The sequence below is a fragment of the Barbus barbus genome (assembly GCF_936440315.1).
Source record: "Barbus barbus genome assembly, chromosome: 18".
NCBI lineage: Eukaryota > Metazoa > Chordata > Actinopteri > Cypriniformes > Cyprinidae > Barbus > Barbus barbus.
In genome coordinates this window covers 8,608,366-8,627,285 of record NC_136746.1, presented here as the reverse complement: position 1 = coordinate 8,627,285, position 18,920 = coordinate 8,608,366, and the positions used below count along the sequence as shown (strand labels likewise).

At 35.5% G+C, this 18,920-nt stretch overlaps 1 protein-coding gene across 1 annotated transcript in view; it reads left to right on the top strand.

Moving 5' to 3' along the window:
- Nucleotides 1–18,920, top strand: part of LOC306884319 (tetratricopeptide repeat protein 7A-like) — a 49,657-nt gene that overhangs the window by 13,267 nt on the left and 17,470 nt on the right. Inside the window, exons 8-18 of the mRNA XM_079440070.1 lie at nucleotides 588–651; nucleotides 1,675–1,812; nucleotides 2,415–2,498; nucleotides 5,257–5,361; nucleotides 7,510–7,627; nucleotides 7,756–7,813; nucleotides 8,601–8,673; nucleotides 8,918–9,078; nucleotides 17,057–17,173; nucleotides 17,248–17,351; nucleotides 17,423–17,557. Of these exons, the coding sequence (XP_079296196.1) occupies nucleotides 588–651; nucleotides 1,675–1,812; nucleotides 2,415–2,498; nucleotides 5,257–5,361; nucleotides 7,510–7,627; nucleotides 7,756–7,813; nucleotides 8,601–8,673; nucleotides 8,918–9,078; nucleotides 17,057–17,173; nucleotides 17,248–17,351; nucleotides 17,423–17,557 (1,157 nt within the window). The remainder of the gene's footprint in view (nucleotides 1–587; nucleotides 652–1,674; nucleotides 1,813–2,414; nucleotides 2,499–5,256; nucleotides 5,362–7,509; nucleotides 7,628–7,755; nucleotides 7,814–8,600; nucleotides 8,674–8,917; nucleotides 9,079–17,056; nucleotides 17,174–17,247; nucleotides 17,352–17,422; nucleotides 17,558–18,920) is intronic.

The following is an 18,920-nucleotide window of genomic DNA, read 5'->3' as shown; positions in this document are numbered from 1 at the left end:
AGTTTAATGTAAATCTCACTGCTCACATTAAATTGTAATGTGTACATCAGCCATTGGAAAATATTGATCGATTACTAGAATCAGAGAGCAATGAACAAGGAGACGAGCTGGGGTTTGTTTGCCTGCTTTAATATTCAGGACACGGCGGAATGCTGTGTTGTGAATAAAACATACTGTAACTGTACCTGTGAGTCTGCAAACGTCAAGCAGAGAAAGGAAAAATACAAGGGAGATGAAAAAAGATGGAGAGACTTTTGACAATGCATCTGAAGAACAGAAATGAGAACAGATGAAAGGAATATTCTAGTTTACCATTCCTGGGACAGTTCAGTAACACACTAGGATGGGACTCCAGATGGTATGGAGGGAAGTAGGATAAAGGAAAGAGAGGGGAAAACAGGGATGAGAGAAACAGAGCCTGTAAAGAAAGACTAAATTGTTCAGAATACCAATAAAACATGTTAAAAATGTGACAACTGTGAGTACAGAAAGCTCAGTTACAGACTGATATATGTAACTAGAGACTGACACACACACACACACACCTTGGTGACGTGTTTTTTCCTTTTCCTGTTGCTACCCTGCAGAGCTTTCTGTCCACAGGACGTGGTTGAAGAGGCGGTGCTGGTGCTCCTCATCACAGAATCAATGGTGAGACAGTCTTCCTCACATTCATCCTTTCTTTCTTAACATGCTGTGTTGTGACGTCTCTTCTCTTTAACTGCATCTTGAGAACCATAGCATAACTATATTATGAAGGAATAGAAAAATTTGCATAACCTGTTTGTTGTTATTTGTTATGTGGAACACAAAAGGAGGATTCTTCTCTTCCATATTAAGATTAGAGTGACCTCTAAATTGTCCTTTGGAGGTGGGACTATTTTTCTAGGTGGATGAACTTGGATGCCCCAGTATTATAAATATACTGCATTTGGCACAGAAAATACTGTTAGAATTTTTGTTTAAAACAAATTAATACTTTTATTCAGCAAGGATACATTTGACCAAAAGTGACAGTAAATCCTTTTATAATGCTACTTTTGAACTTTACATTTATCAAAGAAACCTAAACACATACAGTATATATCAGGGTTTCCACAAAAATATCAAGCAGCACAAATGTTTTCAACAATGATTATAGGAAATTTTTCTTGAGCAGCAGATCAACATATTAGAATGATTTCTGAAAAATCATGTGAGGCTGAAGACTAGTGATGCTGAAAATTCAGTAAAAAATCATTTTAAATCACTTTTTTGATCAAATAAATGCAGCCCTGGTGAGACTAAGAGACTTCTATCAAAACATTAATTTGCAAAAACCTTACTAACCCATAACATTATGAACAATAGTTTATGTTGTTTATCAAGGCAGAAAGCAAATTTGGAGACATGTAGGATTCATTTATGGCTATTAGACATTCATTCATGTGGTTTTTGCTAGTGGTTACTGGCCATGGTAAAACTTTGCAATTATTTGACATATATGACATTTTCTGGTAATACAGACCTAGACGTTTGTACTAGGAACGTTTTAATGCCATGTTTATGTTTATGCCATGTTGAGCTCAACCATAAACAAATTATTTTCATTTGTTTGTCAGATACTTGTACTTGTATACTTCGGGAAACACAGCTTTAACATATTCCTAACCCTCTCTCTGTTGTCCCATGTAGGCCAGTGGCGAGGCGGTGATCAGCCGCACACCGGAGCATCAGGAGGCGAGGGAGAGCAGCATGCAGGACGCCTCCTCCGTCTATGACTTGCTGAGCATCGCCATGGCCAGGAGAGGGCAGTACGCCATGCTGTCAGAGGTGAGATGAGTCAGCACAGATCTGTATCGACCCCGCGCTTTGCAAACAGGAGCAAGTGACCTGTATTTTATGTAGTAGCCTTTCTCCTCCTTTGCCACAAGTCGCCTCTTTCGGTCTATCAATCTCTCTCTTCTCTTCTCCCAGTCGTATGGGTGCTTATTGACCATTCCTCCTTCGTCCTGTCCTTCAGGTTGTTTCAGTAGTTGGGCTGTTGTGTGATGGTGAGCGTTTACTCAGAGACGTTCTCAGGTGAATCTGAATCTAAGTTCAATGTTTTCATTCAGTTAATATCAACTGAATTCATGTCATTTCACTGGTAACCCACTGCCATTACTCGGTATTACTAACACATGCCTGCGTGTATGTCAAATGTAAATCCCTTTCTCATCAAATTTAGGCTCACTTTCTCATGCATGTGCCATTATGTGATGTGTACAGGATACACACAATCCCCTATCTGTGCTGAAAACAACAAGATCCTTCCTAGAAATAACTAGCTATGCTGAGCAATGTCAACCGTATTATCATTTTCTTGGAAGGCTGATTCCTTGATTCAAAGTTTCTTTCTGATTGTGATGTGGTGTGTGAATGTTTGTCATCAGTGTTTGGAGCGGGCCATGAAGTTCTCCTATAATGAGTTTCATCTGTGGTACCAGCTTGGCTTGTCTTTGATGGCAAGTGGGAAGGTGAGATTCATGTCCTATTGTCATCATCATCATTGTTCTATTCATTTATTATTCATTCGTCGGCTATATTTTAGATTTAGTTAAATATATATGTTCTAGTAACTGAAAGAAATAAGTTAGCGAAGGTTTTATCTAAATTAAATATATATTTGAAATCGAAAAGGCCTGTTATAGTTCACCCAAAAATAAACAATCTATCATTATTACTTGCCCTCATGTTGTTTCAGACCTGTAGTTTCTTTCTTCTGTTGAATACAGAAGAAGATATTTTGAAGAATGCTGGTAACCAAACAGTTGACGGTAGCTATTATGGAGTGGCTGCCGTTAACTGTTTGGTTACCAACGTTCTTTAAAATACTTTCTTTTGTGTTCAACAGAAGAAAGGAATTCATACCGGTTTGAAACAACTTGAGGGTGAGAAAATGATGACACATTTTTGGGTGAGCTATAATTAGAGTTAAGGTTTAAAGAAGGTTAAAGGGATACCCAAAATGCTCTCATCATTTGCTCACCCTTATGCCATCATAGATCTGTATGATTTTCTTTCTTAAGATTTTTAGAAAAGTAATGTATCTGATACAAGTTAATAGGTTTCCAAATACAACTCCAGTGGATGAATACAAATTTTCTAAAGCAAAACAATTTCAAACTTTTTTTTTTACATTATCTTTTTAACTATAAACTATCGATGCATTGAAATATACAGTATATGTATTATTATTATGTATTATTTTAAAACGGAAAATACAGTAAATTGGATCTTTATTCTGTTTAGGGTGTCGTATTCTCAGGTGATATAACCCCAGTCTTAGTAAAAGTTCTTCAACAACAAACTGCCTCTCCATATTTCAGAAAGGTTGACTTTACACATAAACTTAAACACGTTTTGAAGCATGATGTGAGTACCTTGTGAAGTTTGCACAGGAAGTGAGACGGAAGTGCAAAAGACTGTCACTTCTCATGTGAGCTTCACAACATGCTTACATTTATGTCAGAAGTATTCTCAACAGTTTCATGAATGTGTTTACAACATCTGGGTACAGTCAATGGCTTTAGGGTAAAAAATATATATATATTAGCATGTAGTAGGACTGGGCGATATACGGTAAACCAATTTGAATTAGGCATCCGCCACAGTATGATTTTTTTTTTTTTTAAAGTGGATAAGCAACATAGACAGTGTCCTGAATTGAGAGGAAATCCGTTTTTAACTGCATACACTTCTGGCTAATTGTTGGAGAACTTTTAGAAATATTACACACAACTAATTCTTTAACTGGGCATATAAACCAACTGTAAGCAGCCACTTACAGAAGCCAGAGACACTGAAGATGAACACAAAGAGGAGAAAATACTGTAGCAGGCAGAGCAAACTCACTTCACCATGCGCAAAATATTGGAACAAAATCCTAAATAATCAATTGGGGGTGGGGGTTGGTATTTCTGAGGGGAACTGACTGTCTTCAGAAAAGTATTTTCTTTTCATCTTACCTCTATACAATGCATATTAATGTGGCATTTAAAAGCACAGCACTGCTATGTTTACAGCGGTAACCAAGGAACCGCTTTATCGCTGCTGCTCCATAAGCGCCACCTGCTGTCAGAGAATGAATTTGCGCGCTCATTCAGCTCGTCTGCTGTTTCTGTTTCATGCAGGCATGTATAATCAGGCATAGCATAATTTCACAAAGCTGAGGTTAGACCATTCTGTTTTTGCTTCAGGTTTTGAAATTATACAGGCTAATTTGCATCAAAAACTTTTCATTCTACATGTAGCATGATTGTTTGGATCGTGATCGTGGTTCTGCAATTGTTTCATGCATTCTGATTCATATAAAGGCACAGTCAGGGAAAACTCTGTGATAAACCATGAAACCATCAGAATCCAAAAAAAAGGTGATACAGATTTTTGGTCAAACCGCCCAGTACTAGTATGTAGTATATAGTATATATTAGTATGTTTCTTACATGCACCTATTGTTGAGTGACATTGATTCATCTGCTGGGGTCGTATGGATTACTGTCATGATGACTGGATGTGCTTTTTGAGTGTCAACTCAAAAAAGTGTCTTGATCACAGAGATGGATTATTTGTCTAAAAATCTTCATTTGTGTTATAAGATCAAGAAAGAAAAATCCATCTACGTCTGGGACAACAAATAAATAAATATGAATAAAATAAAACAACATTTTGGGTGGGCTCCCTGTAGAATTATGTGAAACAATTCGGTGCTGCAAAGTTAGTAACAGACCACCAATCATAAACTGCCTCAGTGTCAGCCTCATCAAATATTCATGAGCTTTGTAGATGCGGGAGCTTTAACATACTGTGTCTAGTTTCAGAAATGGGTAAAAACATCAAATGGTGATGGCAAATTCCTTCAAGTGTTTAGTCGTTGTTTTGTATTACGTTTCAGAAGATAACCAGAGCAATTACTGTATTTGTGACAACATCTCCACACACAGACAAGCAGTTATTAAAACAGGTCGTGCTCTTGTTGTGTAATCTGCTTGTCCAAGCAATGTTATTAACCTCATGAATATGCAAATGAGAATGTTCATCCAGGGTTTACGGATGTACCGAGGGATAAGACACAATGACCCTGGGTTAATGACTTTTATGAGTGAAGGTTCACGCTTATTCTGTTGTATGTTAATGAATGTCAGGGTTTGTGTCACTGCTACATTTTGAATTAATGTACTATCTTACATGTGTGTTTGTATATTTGAAAGCTGTATTATTAATAATATTTTACAGAACGAGGGTGCAGTGTCAGTGCTTAAAGAGTGTGTAGCAATGAAACCACAGGACCCCATCCCACCTCTGCTTGCAGCAAAAGTGTGCATCAACCAGCTGCACTGGGTGAGAGAAACACAACAAGCAGCACATGTGCACAATGTGCAAATTCATTAAGCCAGAAATAATGAATTAAAATAGTTAAAGTAATAAATAAATAAAACAATATTTATATTTAGAGCAGTTCCAGCCTCTACACTAACTTTTAAAAAGTAAATTAATACTTTTATTCAACAAGCATGCATTAAATTGATCCAAAGTGACATTAAATACAGTATTTATGTTACAAAATACTGATTTTAAATAAAGCTGTTCTTTTGAACTTTATATTTAACAAAATACATTAAAAAAATGTATCAGATTTTTCATAAAAATATTAAGCAGCACAACTGACATTGAGATAAGAGAAAAAAAAATTCTTGAGCAGCAAATCAGCATATTAGAATGATTTCTGAAGGATCATGTGACACTGAAGACTGGAGTAATGATGCTGAAAATTCAGTTTTGCATATCAGGAATAAATTACATTTTAAAATATACTACATAAAATAGAAAACAGGTACAGTATTTGAAATTGAATTAATGTTTCACAGTATTACTGTTTTTACTGTATTTCTGATGAGCGTATGGGACTTCTTTCAAAAACAGAATCTCATCGACTCAAACTTTTGAACCGTAGTGTGCAACATCCCAGCAAAAGGAATAAGTATGCTTTATGCTATGAATGAAATAAGCAGTGTGCATTTCAGAAACAATCATTGGAAATATTCACTTTGGCATCCTTAAATCCATAAATCCTAATCCCATAAATCCTATATAATCCTAATATATTTATATTAAAACTAGCTATGCTCATAGCATTATTAATTTAGAAGTGATTTTTGATCCAGATCAAACTAGAAACATTAAATCTGTTTTTTCAGCCTTTTTATAATCCTCAGTGTACAGTATTCATTGCTCAATCCTAGCAAACACTTTTTCACACTGGGCCATGTGGGTTTGGATTTAGTTTTCCCTTCATAAAAAAACCCTTCATTTAAAAACTGCATGTTGTGTTTACTCGTGTTATCTTTGATTAATATTTAAATTTGTTTGATGATCTGAAACATTATAGTGTGACAAACATGCTAAAAAATCAGGAAGGGGGCCAACACTTTTTCACACCACTGCATTTATACATGTGATGGCAAAGTTGAGTCTTCAGTCACATGATCCTTTAGAAATCATTGAAATATGCCGATTTAGTGCTCAATTATCATCAGATATTATTGCCGCCCAATTATTAAAAATGGTTCGTATTATTGTCAGTGTTGATAACAATTTTTGGAGCTTGATGTTGTGGTGAAAACTGTTTGAGTATCTAAAAACACTTTTTTATAATGGTTTTCTAACAATTTCTAAAGGATCATGGGGCACCGAAGACAGAAGTAATGATGCTGAAAATTCAGCTTTGACATCTCAGAAATAAATTATATTTTAATATACAGTGGTGGCCAAAATTATTAGAACACTAGTATTTTCAGCAGCTAAAAAATTGTTTTTCTATCTTTTGCTGTAGTGTGTCAGTAGGAAATATCAGTTTATATTTCCAAACATTCATTTTGCCGCTAATTGTAATAATCCAGTTAGTTAGGAGTCTGACAACAGCCAGTGCTCCTACTTTCCTACTGACACACTACAGCAAAAGATAGGAATAACTGACTTCAAACCATTTTTAGCTGCTGAAAATACTAGTGTTCTAATAATTTTGGCCACCACTGCATATTAAAATAGAAAACCGCATTTTAAAAATAGAAAACAAACCCGGAATATTAAATAGAAATAATACAATATTACTGTTTTTAACTAATTTTTGATCAAATAAATGCAGCCTCTGTGAACATAGGAGAGACTTCTTTAAAAACATTACAAAATATTTTTTTCAAAACTATTACATGCAGTTTTATGACATTATAATAATTGAGCAACACATTTTAATCTAAAATCAATTTTTTTTTACAATTATATTTACATTTATTCTTTTAGCAGATGCTTTTATCCAGTTTTTATTTAGCTTAAGCTTTTGTTCTAAGTGAATATATTGTTCTTTGTTGGGTTTGCTTCCAGCTCAGATCTTTAACCTCTACACTACACCAATATATCTCACAGTAAGTTGAGAAGCACTGATATAAATCATCCAAACATCTAACGCATGTGTAAATGTGTGTGTGTCAGCTGGAGGATGCAGTGTCCCTCTCAGCAGGTGTGGTTGCTTTAGGAGAGGGTGCTGGAGAGTCCCTTCCTCGAGCTCATCTGGCCATAGGACTGTGCCGTAGTCTGCAGGCCTCTGACGGTAAGCCTGCCCTTTAACCGTGGCTATCCTTCTCTGAACCTAAAAATGATCCAGAACCCCAGCTGTCCTCAGCTGCTCTCTGCTCCCTCATGTCTGCAGTGACTCACTCTTTAACTGTGTGTTTGCAGCTACGCTGAAAGCCGATCGCGATGAGTTCAACAGAAGAGCGCTGCAGTCACTACGGAAGTACGCTTGATGTTTACCTCTTATATTTCAGCATGTGTACTTAACACAGATTGTGTTAAGGAGGCTTCAGCCACCCACTTTGTGTGGGAATTATTTTAGTTGACCCTTTGCTAAATTGGAAAAGCATCATTACTCCAGTCTTCAGTGTCACATTATCCTTCAGAAATCATTCTGATATGCTGATTGCAGCTATCAAGGTTGAGAACAGCGTTTATTTGAAATAGAAATAATGTAAAAGACTGCTGTTACTTTTTATCAAATGAATATAGCCTTGCCAAATAAAAGTATTAATTTCTTTAAAAAAATCTTACTTTTGTACAGTAGTGTATCTATAGCATATGCAGTTTCTTTCCAGTTAAAAACTAGTGTCCTCTACAGAAGAAAATAATCACAAATAATCTCATGATTATTGATCAGTATTTATAAAACAGACTGAAATTGGTGATACATAAATTTGGTGAATGTCCATGTTATTTCTTTTTTTCAATAAGCATATTTATTAACGTTAATATCTTGAGTTGACTTTTTTTCTTATCATGGGTATGTAGTTAATGTGTTATGCAAACTTGATCCTGAATCTTTTCATTTATGCCAATGCTAATGTTTTCAAAATTTTTAATCATGTTTTTTAATCATGTTCCTCTGCTGTTTGACAACTTCCTAAAAAATGTCAGTGTCACAATTAATTGCAGCATCTAATCTTAGTAAGAAGTCAGTTGTGAGATGGCAAATGTCAGACTGGTAATAAAGTGATGGCAACTTCACACGGATTCTTTTTTGTCTTCAGAGCACATGCACTGGACCCTGGGGACCCTCAGATCTCCTTCTACCTCTCTCTGCAGCTCGCTCTGGTTCGACAGGTTAGCACACTAACACATCAATCTCGCTGACTAGATGCAGAATCGCGTCAGCGTATCAGATTTCTGTTCTTCATATCTTCAAAAAAAAGAGATTTATATTAATCTCTCTTCTTATTTTGCATGACTGTGGATTTTTGTAGCTTTTCTTTACACATATGACTGTCAAGGTCACTTGATTGTGTGAATAGTTCTTTATCTCATCATATTACTACCCACTGTATGAGACCTCTTGTGTTTGTGGTAGGTGTCAGAAGCGATGGAGCCATTGCAGTTGGCTCTGAATATTTGTGGGGATGATCTACACTCTCTACATCTGCTGGCTCTACTGCTCAGTGCCCAGAAACACTACCAACACGCCCTTGATACGCTTAAACTCGCCATTAACCAGCACCCGGACAACTTTAAGTACGTTTTATGTGTTTGTTCTACTTCAAATGGGATAGTTCTCCCGAAAATTTAAATTCTGTCATTGTTTACTGAACCTCTTGGTTACACTTGATAGTCCACTTTCTACTAATTATAAGTAACTTTGCAACTACATGTCAGCTCATCTCAGCCTCAGACGTCGTCACGCCCACAGAACATTGGCTAAATGTCTGATGCATATGGCACACTTTTCTGGAAACACTTCAGGAATGTCGAAGTCGTCATCTGACTGGTTGAATTAAACTGGATTTCCGGAAGAGCGAGTGTCGCGTTTATTTTCGGTCCGCCGGGAAACAAAGATGCCGTGGCGCCAAACCCCCTCACGAAAGAACAAAGCCGTCATGTTTACAACTGTGACGACAAACGCTTATCAGGGTCAACTAAACGCTGGATTTTCAAAAGTATGTGAAATATTTAAAGTTCGCGGCATAGAATCTTTAAAATACATCCGAGAGTTTTACACACCTGTTTGTTATTGTGGCGACATTTCCACACCCCGAAACGTGACGCTAAACGAAACAAACTATGATTGGTTGTTTAACATGTAGGTCAAACGGACTCATGGGCGGGCCTTGGCCAATGAAAGCGGACATCTATTCCAGACCTTCAGCCGTCAGTCTGAGGGTCTGGCTACGCGAGACTACATGTCAGCTAACTCTCATTAACATTTTAACAGACTGTTAAGTTAGGGTTGGGGTTAGTAGAATAAGTTGACATGCACTTGCAAAGTCAGTACAATATATGTTGGGGGAGCATCAAAATAAAGCAGAAATTAAGCAGACAGTGTACTAATACTCTAATGCAGGTCCTGGAGAGCCACAGTCTTGCAGAGTTTAGCTCCGACCTTGATAAAAACTCGCCTAGCTTTCTAGTAACCCTTAGACCTTGATTAGCTTGTTCAGGTGTGTTTGATTAGGGTTGAAGCTGAAGTCTGAAGAACTGTGGCTCACCAGGACCTACACTGGCCACACCTGTTCTAATGACTGCTATTTGACACGTTCTGAAGGCCACTGCACACTGAGTCTGAAATTTTCGCACGTTGAAAAATAAATACAACTTCACATTATGTCAATCACGTTTAAACACTGCCTCCGAAACTTTTGTCCATCATAAAAAAATTAGCTTTTCGCATCCGTAGCAAGCATTTTGAGAGGTGTTTTGACGGTTCAGAGCCACCGTACAAGCGAGCGCCAAAATCCAGAATGGCGACTGTCAAGTTCATCCACTTCGTCTCGCAGCACAAAGCACTGTAAAGATCCTTGCACACCGAGTTCTCAGAAATTGGTGGTTTTCTTTTTAATATATGGCTCTAGTATCACTAGCAAAGCATTAAACTGAGCCACTGACATCCTGAAGTAAACTTTGAATCGCCCGTGATAATCCCGCTGCTCCTTAATAAGGAGAGGGAACTCTCTTTCCTCTCTATATCTCAGGATTGGATGGACCCAATATTTAAGAAGTGAGAGGACAACAAAATCATCCTCACTACTTGAAGACTCCCCTTACGAAAAAGAAGTGTATTCAAGTGTGCTATTAGTATACTTCTTTTAAACTTAAAATAGGAAAGTATACTTGTAGTCTTTTATGTACTTTTCAGAAATGGGCTTTATGTACTTCTCAGAAATATATTTAAAATGACATTTAATTATACTTGACTTATACTTAGAAAAGTCTAAATATATTTGAGCTATTACTTGTGCTTCTAGAATCCGTGTTTTCATTGTTATATGGTAGGGAGCGCGAGTAAACATCTTCAGTACAGAATTTCACAGTGAAGAAGAAACCAAAACAACAGATGCTTCCACGTGTAATCTGACACGATCATCTGACGTAAAACAACATCTGTAACGTTATGGAATACAATGTCACCAATGAAGAGGTAATAATGACTGTCAAGCTTTGGGGTGTTGATCGACTCCATCTACATTTTGATTATCATTCTGAATCCAATTCATAGTTTTTTTTTCAGCATTTTTGTTCAAAATGTTGTTTATTAAAAAAATAATGCAAGAAAGAAACATCTTTCATGTACTCGAGCTTTACTTTTAAAATAGCATAAAATAACTTTCTCTCACTGAGAAAGAAGCTTTTCAGCATCTGTGGCCTTGCTTTCTCTTCATTTGCTTAGTTGCACTAGAATAAACTCTACTTCAAAGTGTACTAAAAATGCTACTACAAGTATTTAATTACTAAACTATTATTATACCTTTAAGTACACGTTTAGTATAGTTGCAGTACAAGCTAAAAGCATTGATGTAAACTAGTTGTGTAGTCAAAGTTTACTACTGTTATACTTAAAGTATACTTAAAATTATACATTTATATACTAGAAAGTGGGCCAATTTAGTCCCAAGGAGTACTGAAATAGCACACTTACAAGTATACAACTAGTACACTGATATTTGTATACTTACTACATGAAGTATACTTAAAAATATACTTGAACTTTACTTAAATATACTTAATAAAATAAACTTGAAGTATACTACTTTTTGGTAAAGGTCCATTTAGTACTGTTTTGCTCATTTTTTCACAATGGATTAATTAATACGCATCAGATTCAGTGTGTAAGGTTTCTGTGCATGACAAATTTTTAGGATGACGAATACGAAAAAACGCAGATGAAAATTTCGGACTCAGTGTGCAATGACCTTAAGGTTACGTTTAAACTAGTGCATTTTCGTTTTAAAATACATAGCTTTTGCTAGGGTTAAGCCTGTTTACACTCCAGATTTCGAAAACGGAGACTTTTGAAGATGCTGCTGACCCTGTTTTAGTTTGAAAACTCCGGGGTTGCGTTTCAGTGTAAATGGACCAAAACAGAGACTTTTAAAAATGATGGCATGGTTTCCCACATTCACTCTGCGTATCCTTGATGACCGTGTAACAATAACATCATGCTCATTGTTGTACCCATAGATATGTATAGGTAGATTCCCCGTTCGAGCGCTCCAAGCACGCAAACGCGTCATCATCTAAATAATAGGGAATCTAGCTATACATATAACTATGGTTGTATCTGCATGAATGGTCATGTGACATGCGTCGGTTGTGTAGTGTGGACGGAGATCATTTCTGAAACGATGTAGACGAGGCTCGTTTTCATTTTACAGGGGTCAATGGATGCAAAATTCACTTTTATATGTTGTTTGAACATAAATGTATGGTGGCAGTGTTTGTACACATCCACTCTATAATGATAAAAATCCACTCAGTGTTTTTTTTTTAAATCCCTATAAATAATATTCCCTTTATCAAATCAAGCTGTTCTCAGCTTCTTGGCTGTGTGACGTCACACAGACCCAGGCCCCTCCCACAATTGTTGATTGACACTAGCCTTTTACCTTAGACCCGCCCTGAGTGAGCTGTCATCGGTCCGCCATTGTTTCTCCGCCGGAGCAGGTACAGACAAGAATGTCTCAGATTGAGCGATTGAGGTGTTTTGTTGTTGGATGTAATAATGAACATAGCAGTCGTCATTTACTCCTGACATCTGAGCCTCTGAAGACGCAGAGGATTACTTTTGTTTTTGAAGGGAATGCACCCCTTGATCTACCTAAATGCATTTATGTTCGCACAAATCATTTGTGATCCAGCCTCACCTACAGAAGAAGTGAGTATAAGGTTCTTTTATGAATCTTTGCAAATCACCTTTCCTAATAATGTGCTAGTTAGCAAGTTCTCCGGCTAAAGTAAACAGTATCATGTGAACGGCTCGTCACCCCACAGAAGAGAGGGGCGGAGTGAGCAGAGCTCATTAGCATTTAAAGAAACATGCACTAAAACGGCTTGCTGTGTGCAGAGCTGTTTTTAATAAGGTAAAAAGGGTGTTTTTTTACACTACCATTGAGAAATAACCAAAGGGGGGCGCCAGCACCTGTCAAGGGGGGCGCGAGCATCAATTAATTCAGAGACATTGCCTTGAAGATTTATGAATACGAGCTTTCAAATCTTCAGCCATCCGCTAGGGGGCAATCTGACTCCCGCTGTTAGGCGACAGTGAGAATGGTGTAAAACGATTTACGGTTAGTCATGTCAGAAATCCAACCACGGATTGGCATGTTGTTATCTCAGAAACAGGCTCAGCCATCACACTGAATCAGGTAAACTGGTTATATGTTTATGTTTCTTAATGCTACGCACTGGAATCGCAGCAAACAATATGTGAATGATGTTCGCACACTTTGGGCTCGCGCGGCGGGGGGCGCGAGTGAAATTAGACAAACTTGGGGGGGCGCATGTCCTAAAAGGTTGAAAACCCCTGCCCTAAAGAATCATATCAACTTGTGGAAAATGGGCATCCGATGAGCCCTTTAAAACGCCGTTTTAAAACGAAAATGCACTAGTGTGCAGGGCCTAAACAGGGCCTAAAGTTCATTTAATGTGTTCTAAAGTTCCAAAACGTTCTAAAAAGACATGCTCTAAAGTTCCAAAAAGTTGCTGGTAGCCATTGACTTCCAATTATATTTTTTCCCCTACTATGGAAGTCAGTGGCTACCGGCAACTTGAACATACTTCAAAATGTTTTCTTTTATGTTCCACACTAGAAAGAAACTTGTACAGGTTTGGAACAACTTAAGGGTGCGCGAATAATGTCAGGTTTTTTTTTGTTTTTTTTTGGACTATCCCTTTAACTGCATTAGAAAACAAAATATCTGTAATATTTTAGTACAGGGACCAATTCTCGGTATTAACTAGTTGCTTATTAGCATGCATATTATTAACATACTGGCTGTTTATTAGTACTTATAAAGCACATATTCTATATCCCTAATCTTACCCAATACCTAAACTTAACAATACCTTACTAACTATTAATAAGCAGCAAATTAGGAATTTATTGAAGCAAAAGTCATAGTTAATGGTTTGTTAATAGCGAGGACCTTAAAATAAAGTGTGACTAAAATATCAAACCTAGTGGCATCTGAACGTGACTGCAGAATCTTTCCGAAGAACGGCGTCTTTTTTGCGTTTTATATTTTAATCAGCTGTTGTTGCAGTGATTTTAATTGTAATGCTTTCAGTTAGTTACTACATTTATAGTTCATCACATGAGCCACTAATATTTGACAATACTTTTTGTCTTTATTCCCAACTGCATCTACTGTTACATAGTTTTAAACCTAAATTACTTTTTTTGTAAAATGTGCACAGTGCACATTTTATTCCGAATATTTTCAGTTTTTACATCTCCATGTGGGGTCAGTGTTGCACTCGAGACAAGAGTGGAGAGAAAATAATTAGGATCAAGTTTATAGCAGAGTAACACATACGGAAAAAGTGAACTCAGCTTTCTAGAAACTGTGTTTGTTGCTGTATGGGAGGAGGAAAAGTGAACCATGCTGCATGTAAACTAAAATTTTGCTTATTTAATCTGACATTATTTTAACATTTACAGTGTAAATTTTAATTGCATGTACATTTGTATATTAGAGTTTTAGTGCGTTTAAGTGATCTGAGTGAATATAGTGATTTTAAGTGAAATGAAGAAATGTCCTCTTGCCTTCACCTGCACCTGATCTCCAGTTGCTCCCTGACCTCCAGTCCAGTTCTCCTGGCCCAGTGTTGTTAGTATTAACTAAAACTAAAATTAATAAATTGTTTTTGTTATTTGAAATAAAATAGAATATAAATACTAGATAATAGATTTAGAAAAAATAGTGTTTATACTGAAATAAAATAAGTTGAAGTACTAAAATTAATAAAATAAAATAAAAATAAATTATATCTAAATACACAAGCATTTAAAAAAATGATAAAAATGACAAAAGCACATTACAAAATTACTACAAATTTTAAATATAATCTTTCAAAATTTTAATAAATACTATAAAAGTATATTAATAATAATAAAATAACACTGTCACTCACTATCCTGTATGGGGTAATGACCATTTTGTCTATACACCAATTTTAGCTTTAGTCCTTCTGTGGTAAATGGGTGTAACCCTATAAGGTAAATTCAGATGTAAATGTGTACTTCACCACCACACTACTGCTGTTCCAGAACAAGGCCCTGTCGCAGCAGGAGCGTCTGCGAGTCTCGCTGTATCTCTTTGTCACTGGCGTGAATGCTCTGCTGCCCTGTTTACACACACGCACTTAATAACACACACCCACACAAACACACCTTCACATTCATCTTGCTTCACCCCTCCACCCTCGAGCACACACAGACGTCCACCCACTCGCTAAACCTTGCTAAAGAGAGGGACAGGTCAGGGGAAGAATGTCTACAGACAGCTGCAAAATTGCTAGTTTCTGTTAAAAGCAGCTGAAGCATCGGCCACTGATGATGGAGAACTAGGGCTGATAGTGTTTGACCCAAGGAGGTCTGAAATACTTGCATAAACCTGCTATGTGTTACCATCTCAATGGCAGTTGCTCGTCTGCACATCCATCTCAGGAAGTATGTGAACTTGATACATTTCCATCAAATCAAGTAGATTGAGCATTTTTCATGTAAGAACAACAAAACAGTAAATCATATATCATATATTGTATATAACATACAACATTTTAAATAGCAAAATGTACTATTTGAGTTATTATACCTTTAATCAAAATATAATAACTCATTTCATTTCTAAAATGAATATTTTCCCTACTCTCTAACTCCATTCTAGCCCTCGGGATGTTTTCCTTGATTTTTTTTTCTAGAGTGCATAAGTGAAATGAGTTGATTATAACTTTGTCATCAGCAAAATCTTCTGGATATTTGATATATTGCATAACCATTATATGTTTAATGCAATATATGTTTTATATACACTACCATTCAGAAGACTGAGGTCAGTAAGATACATTTTTTTTAATAGTCATTTATGCTCACCAAGGCTGCATTTTTTTAATCAAAAGTACAGTAAAAGCAGTAAAATTCTAAAATATCATTACAATTTAAAGCAACTGTTGTGTATTCTAATATATTTTAAAATATATAACTACCTGTCAAACGATTAATCACGATTAATCACATCCAAAATAAAAGTTTTTGTTCACATAGTATATGTGTGTGTACTGTGTATATTTATTATGTATATATAAATACACACAAATGCATGTATATATTTAAGAAAAATGTGTTATGTTTATATATTAAATATATTTATATATAATATAAATTATATGAATATAAATAATATATACACGAAATACATTGCAGGTATTTTCAAAATATATACTGTTTATATAATATATAAAAAAAAATCTGTCATTACTGTTGTAAAATATATGTGTGTGTATTTATATATACATAATAAATATACACAGCACACACACATATATTATGTAAACAAAAACCTTTATTTTGGATGTGATTAATCGTGATTAATCATTTGACAGCACTAAAATATATATATATACATATTTTTTTTAATATACATTTATAGTATTTATTAATATTTTGAATAATTATGTTATTAATTTTAGTAATTTTGCTATGTGCTTTATGTGAATTTACCATAGTAGGGTTACACCCATTTTCCATGATAGTTACAGGATAGTAATTTTGTAATTTTTATCAGTTTTTGTTTTTTTAATACTTTTATTTGTATTTAGATTTAATTTATTTGTATTTGAGTAATTTTAGTATTTCAACTTATTTTATTTCAGAAATGTATATAAATTTCATATCTAATATTTATGTTCTATTTTATTTCAGTTTTACTTCAAATAGCAAAAACAATGTATTCATTTTAGTTTTAGTTAATAATAACAACATAATATATATTGTAGCATTATAATGTATTTTAATCAATTTAATGCATCTTTGTTGAATAAAAGTATTAATTAAATAAAAATCTTACTGGTCCCAAACTTTGGAATGGTAGTGGAAATGTATATAACCCTGTATTATCATGTTTGATTATTTTACATCAAATATAAAAAGCAAAGCTATTTATTTTTGGTGCATGTTGCACTGTAGTTTATTAACTGTTATTGTCTTTGTGTGTTTTAGTCTTCTCTTTACCAAAGTGAAGCTGGAGGAGGTTTTGTTCGGACCTGCTGCAGCGTTACAGACCTGTGCAGAAATGCTGCATCTGTGGCAGAGTCGCTATGATTTGACCCGCCTCAGGTAACGTGTGTGTGTGTGTGTGAGTGAGTCAGTGTTGTATGCTGTGATTTCATGCATTCTGCTCTCTATTCCAGCGAGGAGGATGACACTAGCAGCATACCTCCAGATCCCGGACCGCTGACCAAGAAACCCAGCGGCCTCCATCTCACGCTCCCAGACTTCCAGGAAACAGAGACCGGTGTGTATCACGAGTGTGTGTGTGTGATTGTGTACATGTTTATGTGACTGAGACGTGTCATGTCGTGTCAGGGTCTCAGAGTGCCCCGTCTCTAGCTGTGTCCCGTCTGGAGCAGGCCATGTCTGAGGTGTCTGCCATCAGCTCCGCCCACAGGCACGGCCCCGCCTACATTTGGACCACCCTGGAACGCATCTGGCTGCAAGCAGGTACGGCTTAACTCCTTTTTTGAATATATTATTAAAATCTATTATTTCTGGAACTTTTATTAACATTAACCAGGATTAAATTACTGGTTATAAAATATTTGTGCAACATTTTAGAAAGGCATAAATAGCCGTTTGGCTGTTCGCTGACATTACTTTCCTGTAATCGTACAAAACATATTTTTGAGACTACTTTTTACTTGTTGACCTTAATACATTTGGAAAGTCTTTGACGTACTATGATAGTATTTGGATGTTATTTTTGCGTTATTTATATGCTGCTCTGCATGAAATGTGTTTCCCAGGGCTCTTATACTGGGTGTTTGTGCCCTCTTGTTCCCATTCCCAGCATTCCTCTGGCATGGGTTCATTTCCTGTCTAAAATGGGACACATCCTGATTCTGTACAAATGAGTGAATGTGAGAACACAGGCAGCGGCCCATTGACATAAAGAATGGGCGTGATGTCATACTGATAGTTTAAAATAGTAAGGGCCCACTGAACGCAGTCCATCATGCAGCAAACATTTCATTTTTTGCATAAGCTGTCATTTGAAATGTGTGAGTGTTATGCGCTTTGTGTCAAAATAGCATATTATAATAAATAATATTGCATTACATATTACAATAAATCATATTAAATTAAATATTTTAATAATAGTAATAATATTCAATATTTTAATATGTATTATGTATTTAAAATATGAAATTAATATTTTTATTAAAATACAATTTTTAATTTTATTGTTGTCATGACATTCAGCTTATGAAGAATCAACACAACACAAAACCGAGCAGCTATACATGGTTAAATACATGCAATAAAGGAAGTTTACTGTGCAAATAATTATTGGAAAGATGACCAGTATGCAAATATTACAATAACGCATTCATTGCCTTTTACATTTTGAATGTTAAACATTGCAACAAAATCATTGGGAAATTTGCAGCTTTCACCTTGAATTTCCCAAAAGTATGAAATATACATTTGCAAAATTTTACAGGCAAGAAAGGTCCATTATCTATTGTCAGTAGTGTAGCAATGTCACTTTCAAACCAGTATTATTTTAGTATTACTGATATACTATTATATTATTTAATAATATTTTGAATTGGCTTTTATTTTTATTTTTTATGTTTAGCCTATATTTTCAGTTTTCATTTTAATTTTAGTTTAATCTTCAGTGATTTTGTTGTGTTTTTGTGATTTTTAAATGTTGTTTTTTTAAATTTATTTATTTATTTTCAATTTTGGTAACTTAAGTACTTAAGTACTTAAGCATATTTACTTGAGCTAGTTGCCAAGTCAGCAAAAAAAAAAATTATATATGTATATATATATATTACTTTACTTTACTTTACTTTTG